Raw genomic sequence first — 20,495 nt, forward strand, 5'->3', positions numbered from 1 at the left:
AGAATCATCTTCTCAACCTTGAAGCAATCAAATGTCAAAAGCAAAAGAATCAAATATGCTAGAATTATTTAAGTTATATTTTTGCTAAACAAAAATTTCAATTTGTTATAGGCACAAGCAGCTGTTCAGGAAAGCAAGAACCTCTGTAAGAATCACACTTCAGTAATACCTGAGATGGAAAACACAATTAAGAGTCTGAAGTCTGAAGTTTCCAGTGTTAAAACTTCCAAAGAGTCAAGCAAAAGAGAACTGGAAAAGTACAGGCAATATTATCTGGAAGAACTAAGAAATAAGAACTTCTTATTGTATGAATTAAACAGGCAAGTGAAAGAAAATGTCGCCAAATATTCTATCAGCTCATTGGTTAATTACTGAATCATAAATTTTAATAGCACTTTACCCTGAGACTAATGGGATGGGAAACTGACCTGGACAATATGTTTCTGGAAAGTTATGTCAGAAGGTGGTCTTGCAGATAAAATGTTATTCCGGGCACGTTTTTATTACCTTCCCTCTTTTGGTTATACTTGGCTTTTTCCTCATTAAAATTCTCATATTGTTAAGCCAGGCATCAAGACTTTCAGCCACAGATTTCTAAAATTTTCTAATTAGACACAGCCATGTAGGTATGAAATTGCCCATCACTATATACAAAAACGCATAGACATAACAGAGTCACTAGATTGTGTTAAGTCCTGCCTGGCTTTGATCTTGAAATCTGACAAGGGCAGCTAGGGAATAAAGAAAGAACAGCACATGGGAAGATGGACAGAAAAGCTGGCATCAGATGGAGCATATGCACTCTGATGGACCAGCAGCTACTACTACCATGTTGCTGAACCTTTGTGTGTTAGTATGTACAGCATGGGGTGGGGGTGGGTGTTGTCTACTCTCTGTAGGCCTGTATTCTCAAGTTGTAACAGACAGGAAATGAGGAAGCCATGGTTGCTACCCTTTGAACACATGTGTCACACTTTCCAGTTCAGAAAACTTTTCCAATCCCCTGAGACGGTTTTGTCACTTGCATGGGACTGAGACATTGGAGTCCTTGTCAAGGCTGTACCCATTTCAATGGTACACATCCTGTCCAGACTTCACTCACTCAGACCTTTCTTCCTCTACTTCCCATATATGTACATAATGTATATTATGTACATTTATGTTAATATGTATAACAATAATGATCTAGAAGAGGTAATTAATTAGAGAAAGCCTTAGGGGAAAACATGGAAGACATTGGGGGGGAGAACAGAGAAGGGGGAAGTGATGTAATAAAATTTTAACTTAATCAGGAGACAGTGTTTCAAGATAGGGTATCACTATGTGGCTGTCCTTGAACTCATTGTGTTGACCAGGTTGTCCTCTATCAGCCTGCCTTTGCCTCCCAAGTGCTAGTGTTAAAGGCATGTACCAACATGCCTGACCATTATGTTTTATTTTAAATATCATAATTGAAAAAAAAATTTTTTGGCTGTTTGAGGATGACTACAACTGAAATCCCAGGGGGAATGTGGGGAGAGGTGCTTCTAATTCTATTGAAATCTGGCAAATTAACTTTCCTCCACTGTTATCATGTCTTGTGTGACAAAATTGCATTATAGAATATTCACATGCCTTGTACTTAGAATAGAGAAGAATACAATATAAAAGATGATAACACAAATCACTACATTGTCAAAGACAATTCCTTTCTCAGGAGGAGGACATGTGTACACAGCAAGAAGGGATAGGTCCCATATCTGTTTCTGGGGTAATTTTGAAATGTCCAAATGCACTCAAAATTCCTTTTGTTTTATTTTGAACATCAACTCAAGCCAGTTCCTTGCTTCATTTATTGTGTGATATGTGTCACAGATTTTGTCAGCTTGACACAAACATAAACATACCAACACACTTTGAAAAAGGAAAGCTCATTTGAGAAGTTGCTTCTGTCAGATTTGGCCTATGGGCACATGTGTGGAATATTTTCTTGATTAGCGATTAATATGGAAGACCCCATTCCAATGCAGGTGGTGCCATCCCTGAGCAGGTAGGCCTGAACTGCACAAAAGAGGTAGCTAAGCAAAGCATGGAAACCTAACCAGCAAGCAGAATTTCTCAATTTCTCTATGGTTTCTGCTAGGAGATTTTACCTTGCCTTTTGCTTGGGTTCTCATGATGATGGACTGTGACCCATGAACCAAATAAACTCATCTCCAAGATGATGTTTTCGTTCAGTGTTTTATTACAGCTACAGAAAGTAAACTAGAGCAATGTTCAATATTTAATTTTAGCCACTGAATATCCAAATCCTGACAGAAATGTTTGAGAATGTCATTTGGATGTTTTCTCCTTTAACTCCCTAACTTTACTCACTAGTAAAAACTTTTACTGCTTTTTATAGCTTTGTTTTATTAAGTGTTTATTAAGTATGTTTATGAAAAGTATAATGTGATGTTTTACTAAATGGACATATAGTTAATTTAGTTGTAAATCATGAATGTTAATATATTCAACATATCACATACTTTTATTTTCAATTCAAGTATTTCCTAATCTGACCTCAATAATTATATTATTCATCTCAGCACTAGCTTACCAGTAAAGTAGTCATACATTGCTGCTTTCTCTTATATAGTTTCCTTTTTGTTTTAGTTTGGAATTTCTCTCAAATGTATATATACCCTGCTTTCTGCATTTGTGTGTGGGTTATTTGCTTGTGTATGGGCATATGGACATGTATTTATGAGTGCTCATGCATGTGGAGGTGAGACTTTGATGTTGGAAGTCTTCAGTCACTTTCTTTCTTACATTTTGAGCATGGTTTCCCACTCGATATGAAAACTGACTAATTTGGTTGTTCTGCTAGTCAGCATTATTTAGGAAGGCCCTCTATCTGCTTTCAAAGCACTGGGCCATACACACATGTGGTATTTCTATGGTTTGGGGGATATGAATGCTGGTCCTATGATGCCATAACAGTGCTACAATTACTTTACCTGCTGAGCCATCTTTTTAGACCCATAGTCTAAGTCTCATTTTAGAGTAATTCTCAGAACATAATTACATTCAGTAGGTTTGAGCTGACATAGTTTTCAATGTTAAGATACTCTTCAACACATAATGTATTACTGTAGTAGAATTTTTATTGAAAGTCATTTCAGAGTATCTCTTGGTATTCACAGGACTAGTGACAGTCAAGAAGAGTCCCATGCAGAACTTCACATGAAATTTGAGCAAAACATTTCTGCATCAAATACAGTGAATACAAGGCTGGTCCATAAGTGCTCTTGTGTGGGAAAAACTCAACAATTGGAAAACGAAGATGGGGAAAACATGGGGGAGCCTTCCTCAAGACCAGAATCTTCTCATGCCTGTGTGGAACACTACCCATGGATGGTGTGTTTGAGGGTCATTTTTCTTTGAAGTTTATATTTCTGATATATTTCTTGTTTTCAATTTAATATGCAATTAAGGATTTTTTATTTGATTTATGTGTATAAAGATAAGGTCCTAATAATATGTGTTATTAAGAGAAAAGGTAAAAATTTCATTTGGGGGAGATTTTATTTTTCCCTTTTCTTAAATATAGATTCTTTTCTCATGCAATATAATCTGAAGGTAGATTCCCCTCCCTCCCCTCACCCTGCAGTTCCTCCCTCATGCATGTGGCTGCCCCAGACCCTCTGCATATATGTTACCACTTTCTGTTTAGCACTTTTATGGGACTCTAGAATGGTAAATGAGTGGGTATCTTATTCATGTGCCTTTTCTTGGGACTTTTTAAATTTTTTTCTGTTGATTTGTCTTGTCCAACTTTGACATCATGATTTTATCGTATTTATTTTATTTGTGTTTGATTGATATCGCCTAGAAGCTTGTTCTTTCTATTGAAAGAAAAAAAGTGAGTGGATCCAGATGGGAGTTTTTGCCATTTCAAAGGTGTCCCTCAAACTCTTAATTTCAAGGGATACACATTTAGTTTTATTGAATGAATATGACTAAACACTAAACAGTTGCATTTTTACATCCTATCAAAAGCCGTACTTACATGACATGTTAGTGTGTAAATGTAGCTACAGACATACTTGGACACACTGAGGAAAAGTTTCTGTGCCACTGTGTCTCTGCTATACTTGACAGGACTTTAAGGGTTCTACAGATCCCCAAGTTTGCTACACTAATTCATAAGTGAGTGATTGAGATTTAAACTCTTATTTTGAGGAAATCTGAAAGGAACACTTACCATGAATTAGATAAACTTATAAAACAAACAAAAATATGCTAACTTTTGGCTGTATTTAAAATGTTCCATTAACTTAAAAAAAGTTACTGTCTCCTTAATTGTCATTTAACTTATATCATTTTAAGTATGTTTATTGCTACAGTGATTATTGCAGTTATAATAGCACCTACCACAGGCATCTCTGGAGATGTATGTGAAGGCACACATTTTCTCCTCATAAGTGGACACTAATGAACAACTTCCTATTTAACTTTGTGACTGAATTCATAATAAGCTATCTTTTCCATATTATTTACAGAGAGTAAGGAAGCAAGGGTTAAGGACAATTGAAACAGAATAAACTAATCATTTATATTTTCACCCAGGGTAAATTACATGAATTATTCATTTGAGTAAAGCTTAAACACATACTTATATCCTTGTTAATTAAGTACACATATCTATGTACAATGGCTCATAGCTTTCTTGGTATTTATAGCTCAGTTTCAAATAGCAAACTTTAGGTTGCTTAGGAAGTATTGTAGTTAAACAACTTGCAAAGGGAAATACAAAGTGACTGATTAAATATATAAACTATCACATACTAAATGAGTGAATTTAAAATCACTCTGTTAGCCTACTTTTCCATTTTTTCCTCAAAGAAAAGAAGTATCAGACTCCAAACACTACAGAATCATGAAGTAGAACCATTCCAAACAAAAGGAAAATAGTTGGATGTGATTATTCTATGAATTGTTAAGCACAGCTTAAGTAAAAAATATCCTCCTCTATTCTAACTTGAAAAATCAAAGTGCACATTACTTTAAGGAGCATAATACTTGCTTTTATAAATGGTGGTGAACTATGAACTAAGCATTAATGCTTTCACCTAGATCAGTAGTTCTCAACCTCCCTAACAATACAACCCTTTAATACAGTTCCTTCTGTTGTGGTGACCCCCTCCCCCCCAAGCTAGATTATTTCATTGCTATGCATAACTGTATTTTGCTAATGTTGTAAATCATAATGTAAATATTTTTGGAAACAGATTTGTCAAAGGGATCGTGACCCACAGGATGAGGATACTTAGAGTATTTTAGACTCTAAAGTATTTATGAAGTCAGACAAAAAAAAACCTGCTTAATGCCAAGTATTAACAGATAACTGGAAAAACACTTGTAATTAATTATACTAAACATATGAGTTAAAAGTTACCTGTGGTTTCCATGTGAGATATGTGTTCACCAATCATGGTAAACTTCATAGGAAATATTAACTTTGCCTGAATACTTTCATTTAAAGCATATTACCAAACTCTTGCAGTTTTATCAAATAAATGTTAGCAACTTAACAAAATTATAGACATATATCAATTTGAAAGATATGGAGGAAAGTAATAAATCTTGTGTTCTTTCATTGTTTCCATCAAGTTTGTAATATTAAGACCCTTGTAACCACATTCTTCATAAACTCATGAGTACAAATATTTAAAGAAAGATGAGTGAAACTCTAGGATTTTAAAACTATATTCTATGTTTTAATAGTCTGAAAATGATATGAGAGAGATAAGCAAAGGACTCAGTGACTTAAAACAATCCATGCAACTTAGTTTGGAGACTCAGAAGAAACAAAATAGTGATGTAGGCGAACTAGCTGGGTAAGATCCTTGTCTTTCAGATGATTTCAGTGATTTAACTGTAATCTTAGTAATGACTAAATAGAATTAACTTTATTCTTTGTTATTAATATTTAAGTAACAGTATTTTAAGAGACAATGTTTTGCAATATTAAGCCAACCTGACTTCAAATTGTGATCCCCTTGTCTCAGCCTTCTAAGCACTGAATAAATAACAATGAATAACATTGTAATAAAAGTATTCTGTGTATCCTCCAAGGATTTTGACAGAGAATAGAGTATTACCTTTGGCACGTAGCTTCAACTTCATTTGCCACAAATGTTTATTTCTCATATGATTTTCACTCCTTCATTCTTTTTGTATTTCATTGTCTTGAGAACTAAAAAAAGTTTTATACATTAAACTCTATCACTTCTAACAATATCATAATTATCTGGCTCTTCTTTATTTCCTTTCTGCATCCTTACTTTTATAATGTATATAATATAAGATGGAATGAACACATTAGTGTCGGCATTCTCCAAATGCACAAAATTCATTTTATTAAATATTTGTATATGTCTGTGTAAAGATATTTTGAGAAAAATATTGAATTACTTAAAACAATGGCTTTGGTTAGTTATAGAATGGTTCAGATACTTGTATAAATCTGTATTGTTGCCTGATGAGAATTAGTTTCAGAATCCCTTGAATACTCCAAAAACCTACACATGTCCCTAATAAACAATGATATGGTCTAGACAAATGTATTTTCTAGGAACCATAAGTGATTGTTTTTAATCTTGAGATATTATGATACTATTTGTAAATCTTATAATTTTTATTTTTTCTTCTCATATTTAAAATTATTTTTTGAAATTAAAATATAGCTATAGTGGGAGTGCAAACTTATACAGCCATTTTGGATATCAGTATGGTGGTTCCTCAGGAAAATGGGAGTTAGGTTACAACAGGACAAGGCAATCCCCCTCTTACGCATATACCCAAATGATCCACATCTATGCAACAACGACATGTGTTCAACTATGTCATAGCAGCATTATTTGTAATAGCAAGAACCTGGAAGCAACCTAGATACCCCTCAACTGAAGACTGGATAAAAAAGATGTGGCACATCTACACAGGGGAATACTACTCTGCAGAAAAAAAAATGGAATCTTGAAATTCTCAGGCAAGTGGATGGCACTTGAAGAAACCATACTGAATGAGGTAACCCAGTCAAAAAAGAGGAACATGGTATGTATTCACTCATATATGAAGCACAAGCCTATAATTCACACCACCAGAGAAACTAGGATGTATTCTAATACATTCATATAAGGTCCCTCACAGAAGGAGGAAGGGAAAAGTCCTTCAGAGCACATGGGAAGTGGGACGGTAGTGAATGGAGAGAGAACAAGGAGAAAGAGAAGAGGGGAGAAGAAAGCATATGCGACTAGGAAGAGTGAGTCGCGGGAGGAATAGAAGACAGAAGAAAGAGAGAGACAGAGAGAGAGAGAACATAAAAGAGGGAGCCATAATTGGTTTGAAGAGAAAACTGAACCCACAGAAAGGTCTAGAGACCTAAAAGACTGACCCCAACTAACGAGCAACTGTGGAAAGGCTACCATAAATGTCCTTTCCTGATAGTGAGATCAACAACTATTTTATCCACCATCATGGAGTCTTCATCTAGTACCTGTTGTAAACAGAAGCAAACACCCACAACTAAACACTGAGTCGAACTAGAATCCAGATGTAGGGAGTGAGGACAAGACCAGGTTGCAGAAACTCATAGAGACAGCTGACCTGAACAAAGAGGAGCTAATGGGGCCCCCCCAGACTTGATAGCTGGCAATCCAGTATGGAACTGACTCAGATTCCCTGAATATGGGTCTCAGCTAGAAGGACTGAGCAGTCTAAAGGACCTCAGACAGTGGAACCAGATTGTATTCCTGGTGCACAAAAGGAACTTGCAGACACATCCCCCATGGAGGGATACTCCTTTAACCTAGACACAGGAGAGAAGTCCTAGCCCCTACTTCAAATGACTTGACAGATTTACATGATCCCACCTGGATAGCATAGCCCTATATGTGGAATGGGTTGGGGCTGATGGTAGGGGAGGGTGGTCAGGGTGCATGTGAGGGAAGAGAGAGGAGAGGAAGGGAGGGAAGGAGGGAGGACAGGAAAGGGAAGTGGATTCTACATGTAAAATAAAAATAATAATAATTAAATAAAAAATAATAATTTTTCTCTACATCTTTCCCCTCTCTAAATACCTTTCATGTAGCAATAGCAACACCTTCCATGTTTTCTCAAATTAATAGCTTGTTTTTCTATTATTATTATTATTTGTGTGTGTTTGTGTGTGTGTACTACTCAATCCTGTTTCTTTTTTGCATTTCAACTAGTTTTAATATATGAGAATTACATTTATTCAATCATATTTACTCCTAGAGTATAATTTATAAATGTGACTATTAGGATATTTTAAGATTTTATTTTCCTAGTTCAACTATATATTTGACTTTGTGTACTAAAATCTATTTGATCATTAAATTTGTCCTGTTTTATAACGTAACGTTTTAAAACAAGAGTGCCATGATTAAGTTATTTTCAATAATGCTATAGTAATTTCATTATATTTTCCATTGTTTTCATCACCCTCAATTTTAATTAACCATGATGACATATAAATCATAGTCATAATTGTGTATATGTGTGTATCTCTCAATAAATACTTGTGTATAATTTTTTCCTTTTCATATTTGAACTGACCTTTGCTGACAGATGATTTAATGTTTTATATGTATATCTGTTATTTCACTGCTACACAAAGTATACTAATACCCTTCATATTATCTGCATACTATTATTATTTAATTAGAATTATTTGAGGGAAAATTAGTTAGACACAAATAAGAGGAGCACAATTTATTGAGGTCTTTTATTTCATGTTAAAACATAGTATTGTAAGTATTTATTGTTAGCAATTATTAAGCAATTATTGCTAATGTACATTTATTCATTACTATTTTACAGAATTGGGAAACCCTTGATAAGTCCTTTACATGAAATTGGAGAATGTGGTTCTCATGGCGATTTTGAAACCTGCCAATTTGGAAAGAATATTCCAGTTTCAACGCTGCAATGTTCAGTAAGGTTTACTAAGTTTTGAGACAAGAATTCATTTAATTGGGAAAACATAAATCTTCCAGTACTCTGAGCAATTAAATGAATAAATCTGGTAGAAATTCATATCATTATGATTTAAACCAGAGCTTAAAGGCAAACCATATATGAACCTAGGTTATGACATAAAGTTATTTTTCTAACAATTTGTTGATGTATAATTACTCCCCATGAAATGAAATCATGTCAGTTGTAAAATTCAGTGTTTTTCAGTATATTTACATCTCTCTATCCTAGCCATAATTTTATAACCATATTTTGAATGGTAATAATAATGGTGTATTTCTGGAACTTTGTAAAACTAATCCCACTGACTCACCAGGGTAAATTAGTACCAGGCTGTACAAATATTGCCAAGCTTCCTGCTGGGTGATGGATAGTATTTTCAGTAGGAGGGACTGTAAACTTTTTTTTTCTAGTTAATTTTTTTCATAATTTATTTTTCTATTTTTATTTTACATATCGATGCCAGTTCCCTCTCACTCCCTCCCTCTCTTTTTTCCCTCTCCCACCCTCTCATGCCCCCAACTCCATTCTCCGCCCTCACTCCACATGTAGGGTGATGCCTTGTAAGAGGTGTCATCTAAATCTATCAAGTCATTTGGAGTAGGGACTACGACTTCTCCTCTCCTGTCTCTAGGTTAAGGGTGTGTCTCTCCATGGGGGATGTGATCCCAAAGTTCTTTTGTACACCAGGGATACATCCTGGTTCCACTGTCAGAGATCCTTTAGACTGCTCAGGCCTTCTAGCTGAGACCCATGTTCAGGGGGTCTTGAGTCAGTCCCATGCTGGATTCCCAGCTATCAATCTGGGGATCCATTAGCTCCTCTTTGTTCAGGTCAGTTGTCTCTATATATTTCTGCAGCTTGATCTTGTTCTCCCTCTCTGCATCTGGATTCCAGTTCAGCTCAGTGTTTAGCTGTGGGTGTCTGCTTCTGTTTCCATCAGCTACTAGATGAGGGCTCCGTTATGGTGGATAAGTTAGTCATCTATCTCATTATCAAGAAAGGGCATTTATAGTAGCCTTTCCACTGTTGCTCAAATTGTTAGTTGGGGTCAGTCTTCTATATCTCTGGCCATTTCTTTAGGTTCAGTTTTCTTTTCAAACCTATTATGGCTCCCTCTTTTATGTTTTTTCTCTCTCCCTCTCTCTCTTTCTCTTTCCCTCCCATTGTCTATTCTTCCCCCTGTCTCAATCTTCCTAATCCCATGAGCTTTTCTTTGCTCCCCTTCTCTTTCTCCTAGTTTCCTCTTCACTCACTGCTCCCCCACTCCCCTTGTGCTCTGGAGATCTTGTCCCTTTCCCTTTCTGTGAGGGACCTTATATGAATCTCTTAGAATCATCTTGTATCCTAGTTTCTTTGGCAGTGTGAATTATAGGCTAGTGATCCTTTGCTCTATGTCTAAAATCCATATATGAGGAAATACATACCATGTTCCTCTTTTTTGCGACTAGGTTACATCATTAAGGATGGTTTCTTCAAGTTTCATCCACTTGCCTGTGAATTTCAAGATTCCATTGTTTTGTTTTGTTTTGTTTTCTGCAAAGTAGTATTCCATTGTGTAAATGTGCCACATCATCTTTATCCATTCTTCAGTTGTTGGTCATCTAGGTTGCTTCCAAGTTCTGGCTATTACAAATAATGATGCTATGAACATAGTTGAACACATATCTTTAATGCATTGATTTGGATCATTTGGGTATATGCCTAAGAGGGGGATTGCCGAATCCTGTGGTATACTGATTCCCATTTTCCTGAGGAACCACCATACTGATATCCAAAATGGCTGTACGAGTTTGCACTCCCACCCCCCAGCAGTGGAGGAGTGTTCCCCTTTCTGCATATCCTCTCCAGCATAAGTCATTGGTGTTTCTAATTTCATCCATCATGTAACCCTCCCCTACTCAGTCTTGGGGAGACATCAAGCTGTTTTCTCTACCTATTCGTCTACTTTTGACATTTCCAAAAACAGCCCCTTCTATATTGGCTATTTGTACTTAACGTGATGTTTCCAAGATCCATTCCTTTTGTATGTGTGGTTAGTGCTTGACTTCTTATTATTGCAAATGTTCTCTGTGTCTATACACCACACATTTTATTTATTCTATTAGTTGGTGTTTCCATTTACAGTATAGTAATAATTCTGCTGTGGATATGACTGTACAGATGCACAAGTTTTCCTTTCTTTTGGGTGAATAATTACTGGTAAAATTGTTGAGTAATGTGATAATGCTGCATAAACTTTTGAGAAACTCTGAGTGCCAGGTTGCTTTCTGAACAGGATGCAAGAGGCAGACAAAGGTTAACATCTCATCCTGTCCAGCTTATACTTTGCTGATGTCAAGATATGGTTTACAGTTGAACTAACAAGGATAATATGCTACTTTTCTTTATTGAAGTTTTTGTTCCCAGTCCAAAACTACTACTTTTTTTTTCTCACATTTCCATCAAGTCTTGTTATAGGATCTGCTGACTCATTCTGCAAGTTGTTACACTGTGATTGGTTCGCTCATTACAATTAATTTACTAGACAGTGGAGGAAAGATTAGTTTTCAAAAATCAGCTAATAATATTAAAGTCAAACTGATATTGGAATTTGCAGTTATGACTTGTTACTGTATATAACACTGTAGCTATACATTTATGTTGCACCAAATATACATCCTGTCTTCAGAATTGACACTTTCCAGTTGTTTCTCCTCCCTTTAATTTAATAATATATATATATACACATATATATGTATTTATATATATGTATATATATATATAATTTTTAGGATTTATAGAATACATATTTTAATTCTTCAAAAAATTATTTCAGCAAGATATCATTTAAAAGTTTGTCAAAGCTTAAGCAATTTCAGAAAGAGAAATTATTAAAAAATAGTAATTGAAATAAAAGAATCAAAGCAGGTTTTCCTATTCTGTGAAGCATTACAGCCTAACACAGGTTATGGTTCAATGATGTCCATTATGAATTAGCATGAACATCATGTTAATTAGAAATGACATTCAATGAATTTAGCATACATTACTACATTTAATTAACATTTTACAGACTGAAAATGACCACAGAATTTTCTTTTTAAAGCCTCACCAAGAAATGGAAGGTGAAAATACAATATTAGGTCTACCAAAACTTACTCAAAGTTAGTTCATTCTGAGACTTGACTACCAAAAGCAGATATCAGAATTTGGTTATGTTATCTAGTAATTGTAGGTCTTTGTTTCTTTGTTTGTTTTCTGTTATAGTACTTCAAATCATGTTTGTCATTCTTCTCCACATCTTAATTATAAAAAATATTCTGGAGGCAAACTTGCTTATTTATAAGAAATTGCAATAGAAGAAAACTGGGCATAAAATTCTTCCACAGTAGTTCCACTCTTCTCCTTCTAGTTTCCTACTATTTCTTAAAAGCAGTGTTTATCATCATTAATATTACTACACAATGGACCTTCTTTAAAGGAGACTAACTTTCATGATGTGATTTAGGTTTTGTTATTATCTCCTGTTCAAACCAAAGCATCTTTTTCTTTTTAAAAGGTTTATTTGTATATTTCATGTATACAGATGCTTTGTCTTCGTATGTGTAAAACAAATAATAAAAACAGATATTGGAGTTCAAGATGAAGATCAGAAAGCCAAGCATCCACTCAGTAGCTCTTACCTCTACTTCAGACTGAAATAGCTGTTTCCATATATACTCAGAGTTCAATGCACTGAGTTCTTGTCTCCTCCTGCCTTATATTCCTTTCTCTTCCCAGCCATATCACTCTAGTCTCCACCTCCCTAGTGTCAGAATTAAAGGCATGAGCTCTGTTTCTCTTTTGGACTGACTTACTCTCATGTAGCCCTGGGTGACCTTGAACTCACAAATATCAGTGTACCTCTGTCTCCTAAGCCCTGGGATTTAAGGTGTGTGCCACTACTGCCCAACTTCTATGGCTGTGGCTAGCTTTGCATTTTGATCCCCAGTGGCTTTATTAAACCATAACAATATGTCACCACACATATATATATATATATATATAGTGATGGTTGTGAGACTCCATGTGGGTGCCAGGAATGAACTCAGGGTCTTTGGAAGAGCAGGCAGCGCTCTTAACTTCTGAGCCATCTTTCCAACTCCTGTCTTTTTATTTTTATCTTTAGTGTCATAGACAACATCTTTTTCATTTTCTTTTCTCTCTATCTTTCTTGAGAAGATTCTAGTATGAAAGTTTGCTTTTTATTCCCTCCCCTTCATGTGAGCCAAATTTACGACTTGAGAAGGTGTAGAATCATCTGAAACAAGGCTCTGTCCTGTATGTAGTACCTTCTGAAGATGTTGATGCCTGCCCAATAGGTGCAAGGAGCTCTACTGGAAAGCATAGGCTTTCTCTGTGGCCTGATACCCGTACAACATAGCCTCTGAGTTCAATGGTTCAGTGCCAGTAAAAAGAGATACTGCGTAGTTTAGTGTCGGCAGTTACCTGACTTGGTTCTCACCTTTTTGATGTTTTGCCTTCATTTTATCTTCTTATCTAATAAAAATTAACCAGTTAAAACCTACACACCCATACCTCTACTCATGATACTTTATGGTCTTTCCACTTAATAATTAAATGTATTTCAATCAGTAACAGCCATAAAGTTCATTAACTGCTGAACCATCTCTCTAGCTGTAGAGCTAAGATCTTATAGAAACCTGAGCTGGCTGAGTAATCTTCCAGAAGACCCGAGTGCAGTTCCAAGAACCCACTTTGGGTACCTCAAAAATACCTCTAACTTTGGCTCCAGGAAATCTAACACCTTCCTCTAGCTTCCAATGACACTACTTGTCTGCCTCAAATAACAAAAAAAGAAAAAGGAAAAATTTTAAGCCACCTTATCATTCATTATGAGGTTATGGTACCTAGGTCATGGTTAGCAGAGTATAATACTTACATATATGATTTCCCTCCATAGAGACTCCATACAAAATGATGCCATTTTCTGTTCACCTGCTCAACTATTTACTCATATGCTCTCCCCAACATTGCTACCAAAGTAGTGCAAGGGACAAATAGAAAGGACAGTGCAGTCTGTGAGGTCATGCTCAGCTGAGAAATTAGCCCTTAGTAATTAAATTATTCTTTGTGGTTCTTTGCTATGTCCCAGATCCTCTAGTTCTTCCTTTAATTTAGAAATAGTCTGTGTTTGAGCAACTGAATTGTTTTCTCATCCTGTTTTCTAGGTATACATCTTAGATTTTGTTGCATCTTTCAATTATATTGTCTTTATATATGTATATATATATATGTATACATATATATAAACATAATATTAATGAAATAAAATTAAATCACTTTCCACTTCTTTTCCACCAGCAACCCTACCTCAAACGCCTCCTATTCCCCTAAATTTGATAACATCTTTTTATTGCTATTGTTACATACATGTGTATATATTATGCATCTATTTGTGCAAATTTATTTTTTAATCTTTCTTTTCTTTTTTATTGTTTTTTATTTTTATCTTACATATCAATCCCAGTTCCCTTCCCTCCCTACATCTTTCCCTCTCTGCCACCCTTCCATGCCCCCTACCATCCTCCTCTCCCATCCCCCCACTTCAAATGTAGGGTGATGCCTTCTAGGAGGGATCTTCTAAATCTGTCATGTCATTTGGAGTTGGGACTAGCCCTTCCTCCTGTCTCTAGTTTAAGGGAATATCCATCCATGGGGAATGTGCTCCCAAAGTCCTTTTGTGTACCAGGAATACAATCTGGTTCTACTGTCATATGTCCCTTAGGCTGCCCAGGCCTTCTAGCTGAGACCCATGTTCAGGAGATCTGAGTCAGTCCCATGCTGGACTCCCAGCTATCAGTCTGGAGGCCCATTAGCTCCTCCTTGTTCAGTTCAGCTATCTCTATATGTTTCTGCAACCTTTTCTTTTCCTCTCCCTCTGCATCTGGATTCCAGTATGGCTCAGTGTTTAGTTGTGGGTGTCTGCTTCTGTTTCCATCAACTACTGGATGAGGGCTCTATGCTGGTAGATAAGTTAGTCTTCAATTTCATTACCAGCAAAGGACATTTATGGTAGCCTTTCCACTGTTGCTCAAATTGTTAGTTGGGGTCAGTCTTGTAGGTCTCTGAACATTTCTCTAGAATTAGTTTTCTTTTCAAACCTATAATTGCTCCCTCTTTTATAGTCTCTCTCTTTCTTCCTTCTCTCTATCTCTTCTTTTATCAATTCAGTTTATAATCCTGTCCCTTCAACCAAGTGAGAAAACAGCTGCCACATTTATCATATGAGCTTTGAACCTCCTCAAAATTCTATTGGAAATCTTGTCCCCCTAAAAGGTACTTTCAGAAATCCTTTTGAGTTGAACTCCTCATCTTGTCTTCCCATTTAGCCCAACAATGACAATGTTTTAAGGCTAGGACCCTCAACGTGTGACCCTTCCTCAGCCTTTCTGAATTCTTACATTCATTATTATTTTTAGATTGTGTCTTCCCAGTGGTACCTGGGAAGTTATTCACACTGCCATTTTTTGTCAATTTATGTGTATGTACTGTATAAATTAGGAACCATCATTTGCACATCGTGTTGTCTCTCCTGTGTTTCATAGATTTTTTTTAGATTGTGTTTCAAGTACATTAATATACAGCCACTGTGTAGCAAAAGTCCCTTTCTCCTAGCTTCATTACCGTTATAATTTGCAGTCAGTCTCTTTGTGGTCCATGAACTTCCATTAATAATACCTCTGGATCTTTATGGCTCTTTCTTTTATGGATACAGGCCATACAACATTTCAGGACTGAAGATGTGGCTCATGTTTTAGAGCATCTTCCAAGGATATGGCAAGATCCACTTTTAATATCTTGTGTCTCACATATAAACAATCGAGCAAGTCAAATTTTGTGCTGATTTTATACACATGCTATTGATAAAATCTTGAGATTCTAATATCTTTTACTGTATATTTGAATCCTCTCTGACTGCACTAACTTAAAACTATAGTCATTCATCAATCAACCTGCATTAGTGAAATACAATTGCTTTTGACACACAGGCTTTTAATGTTTTAGGAACAAGCAGCAACTAAGCCATATTCAGAATTAAGAGAGAGTTACAAAACTTCAACAATAAATGCGATGGAGACCAAAATTAGAAGCCTTAAATCGACACTCTCTAAATTGAAAGTTAGCAGAGCACTGAGTGTTTTGGAACTGGAACGATATAAGTACCTCTATCATGAAGAATTAAGCATTAGAAAATCATTTCAGTATTACCTAAACAAGTAAGGAAAACACATATATGTAGAAAGTCCAACAAGTTCAGTAATTTCTCTCTAAAACATAATTGTTAGCAAAATACTGTTTGTGAAATTCCTATAAGGTGAATGTTAATTGGATGATATAATTTTTGGAAATAATATTATTACATAAACTTAATTTTAAGTGATAACTCTGTTACAGATTATCATATTTTCTGTTTTTATTTATTCATGATAATTTCATCTACTTAACCAAATCAAGTATATTTTCACCTGTGTGTTTTATAAATTTTCTAATTAGGACAGTGATATTACATAAAATGTTTTGTAAGCATTCGCAAAATAAACACTGAATATTGAACTATCTTTAAGATAATGTAGCTTACAACCAAGGGTGTGAGTACCATCAACCACCCCTACTTCACAGGCAGTTGGTAATTTTCTTTGCTGTGAAGTTTGATTTTGCCACTAGAGGGAGCAAGACGACAATTCTTTTGACTGTGTATAATCTCCATAAAGGTATACTGTGTAATAGGGAAAAATTAATATGGGGAGGAAAAAAGTCTAGATTTAAAAAATGGTTAATAATTGTTCAGCGTGAAAATTTTGGAGGCTATATTGCCAAATTCTACCTGTGCTGCTTTGGTAATGATGAAATGATATAACTGTGTCTTAAGCCTCTTTGGTTCATTAATTAATAGTCCCACTATCACACTCTCCCGGGAATTATGATAGCTTGTCCAGTATTGTTAAAGTACAAGTAACTTAATGCACCTTCAGGAGGAAGTGGCAAATTTAGACTTTACAATCTTCCCAGGAGTAAGGACAATTTAGAGAAGAGCAAGACAATGATTCAAATGGAAATGCAAAGCGGACCTGCAGTAAACACACAAAGCCTGAGGCCATTCACTGAGTGCTCTTCTGCAGGGTATTTTGACAGCATCCCAGGAACCAAAGTAAGTCTTTTTCCAAGAAAATACCTGACAGCATCTTCCTCAAACTCTCAACCATCAGCCCGTGGCCTAGAATGATTGGCTATATTTTTAGTTAACTTTTTCTTTGTTTTTAATTTAAATTAGAAACAGTCTTATTTCATATATCAATACCCTCTCTCACCTTCCTCCCATGAGCCCACTGACCTCCATTTCATCCCCTTCTGCTCCATAGAAGGAGAGAGGCCTTCCATTGGGTATTATCAAAGTCTGTCAAATCATTTGGGGCAGGCCCTAGGCTGAGGGAGTATCTATCTATGTGGAATGGGTTCCCAAAGTCCATTCATATATGAGGGATAAATACTGATCTGCTACCAGAGGCCTGATAGATTGCCCAGGCCTCCTAACTGACACCCACGTTTAGGGGGCTTGGTCTGTCCTTTGCTGTTTTTACAGTTGTGGTATGGTTCTTGTTTTCAACGTGGTTAACACCTCCTAGGTTGATGCAAGAGTGAATCACAAAGAAGGACAAAAGCAGAGGGATTAGAGAATGGGCTCTGCTGGGAAACACTGCTACTGTGCTAATGCAGGGGCATGAGTTCAGATCCTCAGCACCCACCTGAAAGTTTGGCATAGTGGCCATAACTGCAGTGATTGGAAATGGGTGGAAGCAAGGCAGATCCTGTGGTTCCCAGTCAGAATAGTCTAGCATAAACTATGAGCTCTAGGTTCAGGGTGGAACCTTGTTTTAATAAACAAAGTGGAAAAGAGAGAGAAAGAGCAGAAGTAAGATTTCCCCTACACAAGTACATGCACTGGCGAGTGACCTCCACCCCCTGTACAAATGTAGCACATACATACACACACACACACACACACACACACACACACACACACACACACAACCTGGGACAAGACTGAGAGACCCAGAGAAAGCAAAATTAGAAACTTCATAAATTTGGAAAGTTCCTAGTGTACTTATTTTTATGAGATACCATTTACAAACTTTATATGCTTGTAAGTGAAATTATACATTTTAAATTTATTTAAAATTTGAATGTAAATTGCTTTTAATGAAGTGATTACTTCTGAACACGCAAGGTAGTTTAGTGTGTAGATGTCTTTGCTGTAAAGACTGAGGACCTCAGTTCAATTTCCAAAGCCCACATATAAAATGAAGGAATAAATTGCCTACAAGTTGTCATCTCACCTAGACAAATGCCCCACAATATGTGTACCTGTACAGCCAGACACAGCACTAAATAAACACATAGACACATAAGTGCATAAATGAACAAACATAAATGAAAATGATTATTCCTGCCCATAACTCTAAGTATATTTTGTCATGCTTTGTTTTTCTTTCGAAGCAACTTTTAGCTTGGTTGTGCACACATTTACCTGACTCCTATTTTCAGGTTTCATATTCAAGCTTAATTCCAAGATGATGTGTCCTATGTACTAGGAGCCATTGTATACTTTCATTTGTCCCTATTAGATGTTATTACTTTGCCATTACAAGTTACGTAACTGACATGAATAGATACATCTTTTAGGTTCTACATATAAAGAATCATTTTCTGATCACTGAAAGAACAGGTGTGGTGTTTAAAACTGATGATGCAATCTGTGTTTGTAAGCACCCTCTATGCCACACACGAGGTGAAATACTTAATTAACATAAAGGTTATAAAAAACATCTAACTTTTTTATAGATGCAAAAAGATTCCCAATAGGATTGTACATAGAGAAGCAAATAAAGCAAGGTATGTTGCCAAAATGTATGAGTTTGATTTAAATGAATAGATTTATGTAATAAGATTTAGATATAATTTGTTTTCCCTTTATCTTGGTAGCTTAACTAGTCTTGTTACATTGAATGAAATATATAAAGTATAAAAATCCATAATTGTCATTATTAGTCTTCTACAATTTTTCAAAAAAGATGAAAATGTCTACATTGTTTGGAAAGCAACACAAAGACATAATTACTAAAACCCAATGTAATACTGAGAACGCTAAACAACAACACTGAAAATGAACAACACAATGTCTGCAAGTAACACACACAAATGCCAATAATAATTTTAACTACAAATAGCCTCAATTCTCCAATCAAAAGACATTGGCTGACTGAATGGGTCAAGAAACAAAATCCATATACTTGTTCTCTTTAAGAAATATATCTCACCTTTAATGGTAGAGTAAAAGTAAGGGAAAATACTCTGATCAAATGTTACCAGGAAGTAACCAACCATCGCTATCCCAATATCTGACAAAAGAGACTTCCAGACTAGTCCATGAAAATAATTAGTATACTGGAAGTGAATAATATCTACTTTTAAACTTTGCATTTATTTTCTTAACATCTATTTAGAACTGTTTTGAGGAGAGTATCCCTGATTGGCCTGGCATAACAGCGTGGCCATGAATACCCAGAAATTTACTTACCTCTTTCTCTTGACTGCTGAGATTAAAATTGCAAAACCACACCAACATTGAGATTCCTTTATGTATGGAGTTTTCCAATTTTCCTTTCAAACAATATACCCTTTCTTGTTCTCTGTGGCTTGTTCTAGTTCTTCATTTTTTTCTGTAATATTTTCTGTTAATATTTACTATTTTGCCTGCTTTCCATTTGTTACTTTCTGAACATTATTTCTGTTGACAAAAATGTTTCCTGTTTTCATGAGAAAGTAGCAAAACCATAAAGAATTTCAGGATATTATAGATTCTTAAAGATTAGTCAAAATGCCATTCACTATATGACCTGGGAGAAATTCAATGTCCTGGGAGAAATGGTTGTTTTGATGTAAAATGTTAAACTCAAGACACTCAATGGGCCACATGAGCACAGTAGGTATACATGAGGTTAAAGCTCACATTCCTTAATATAGAACACATTTCTCTGGGTGTTTTAAGAAGAAATTGCAATATTGTTGCTAGTATTTGTTGTAATGGGTAAAGGATCAGATTGTGTTTACCAAGTGAAACCAAGGGCACAGAGTAAACATGAATTAACAAGAGAATGGGGGGATTAAAGGAACAACACTGGGTAGGGTAAGGATTTACTTTGGAAGAAGACTTGTAATTGAAAATTTTAGAAGCTATATACACACAATAGAAAATATAAGAACTCAAGATATTGAAACTTTCCTTTAAACAAATATTAAATTTTAAAGATTGAATGATTCTAACAAATATTTTGCTTTTTTGTCTTTGATTGTAGGTACTACAACCAACAATATTTCTATTGACAGATATTAAATAACTTGAAACAATTTGTGTAGTTTCTATGGCAGAT

At 35.5% G+C, this 20,495-nt stretch overlaps 1 protein-coding gene across 1 annotated transcript in view; it reads left to right on the forward strand.

Moving 5' to 3' along the window:
* Window positions 1-17,310, forward strand: part of LOC127221716 (uncharacterized) — a 165,293-nt gene extending 147,983 nt beyond the window's left edge. Inside the window, 7 exon segments of the mRNA XM_051183729.1 lie at window positions 112-320; window positions 3,165-3,378; window positions 5,749-5,861; window positions 8,866-8,980; window positions 16,072-16,283; window positions 17,077-17,210; window positions 17,213-17,310. Of these exon segments, the coding sequence (XP_051039686.1) occupies window positions 112-320; window positions 3,165-3,378; window positions 5,749-5,861; window positions 8,866-8,980; window positions 16,072-16,283; window positions 17,077-17,210; window positions 17,213-17,310 (1,095 nt within the window).
* Window positions 17,311-20,495: the final 3,185 nt, after the last annotated feature.

This window comes from Phodopus roborovskii, unplaced genomic scaffold (genome assembly GCF_943737965.1).
Source record: "Phodopus roborovskii unplaced genomic scaffold, PHOROB, whole genome shotgun sequence".
Lineage (NCBI taxonomy): Eukaryota > Metazoa > Chordata > Mammalia > Rodentia > Cricetidae > Phodopus > Phodopus roborovskii.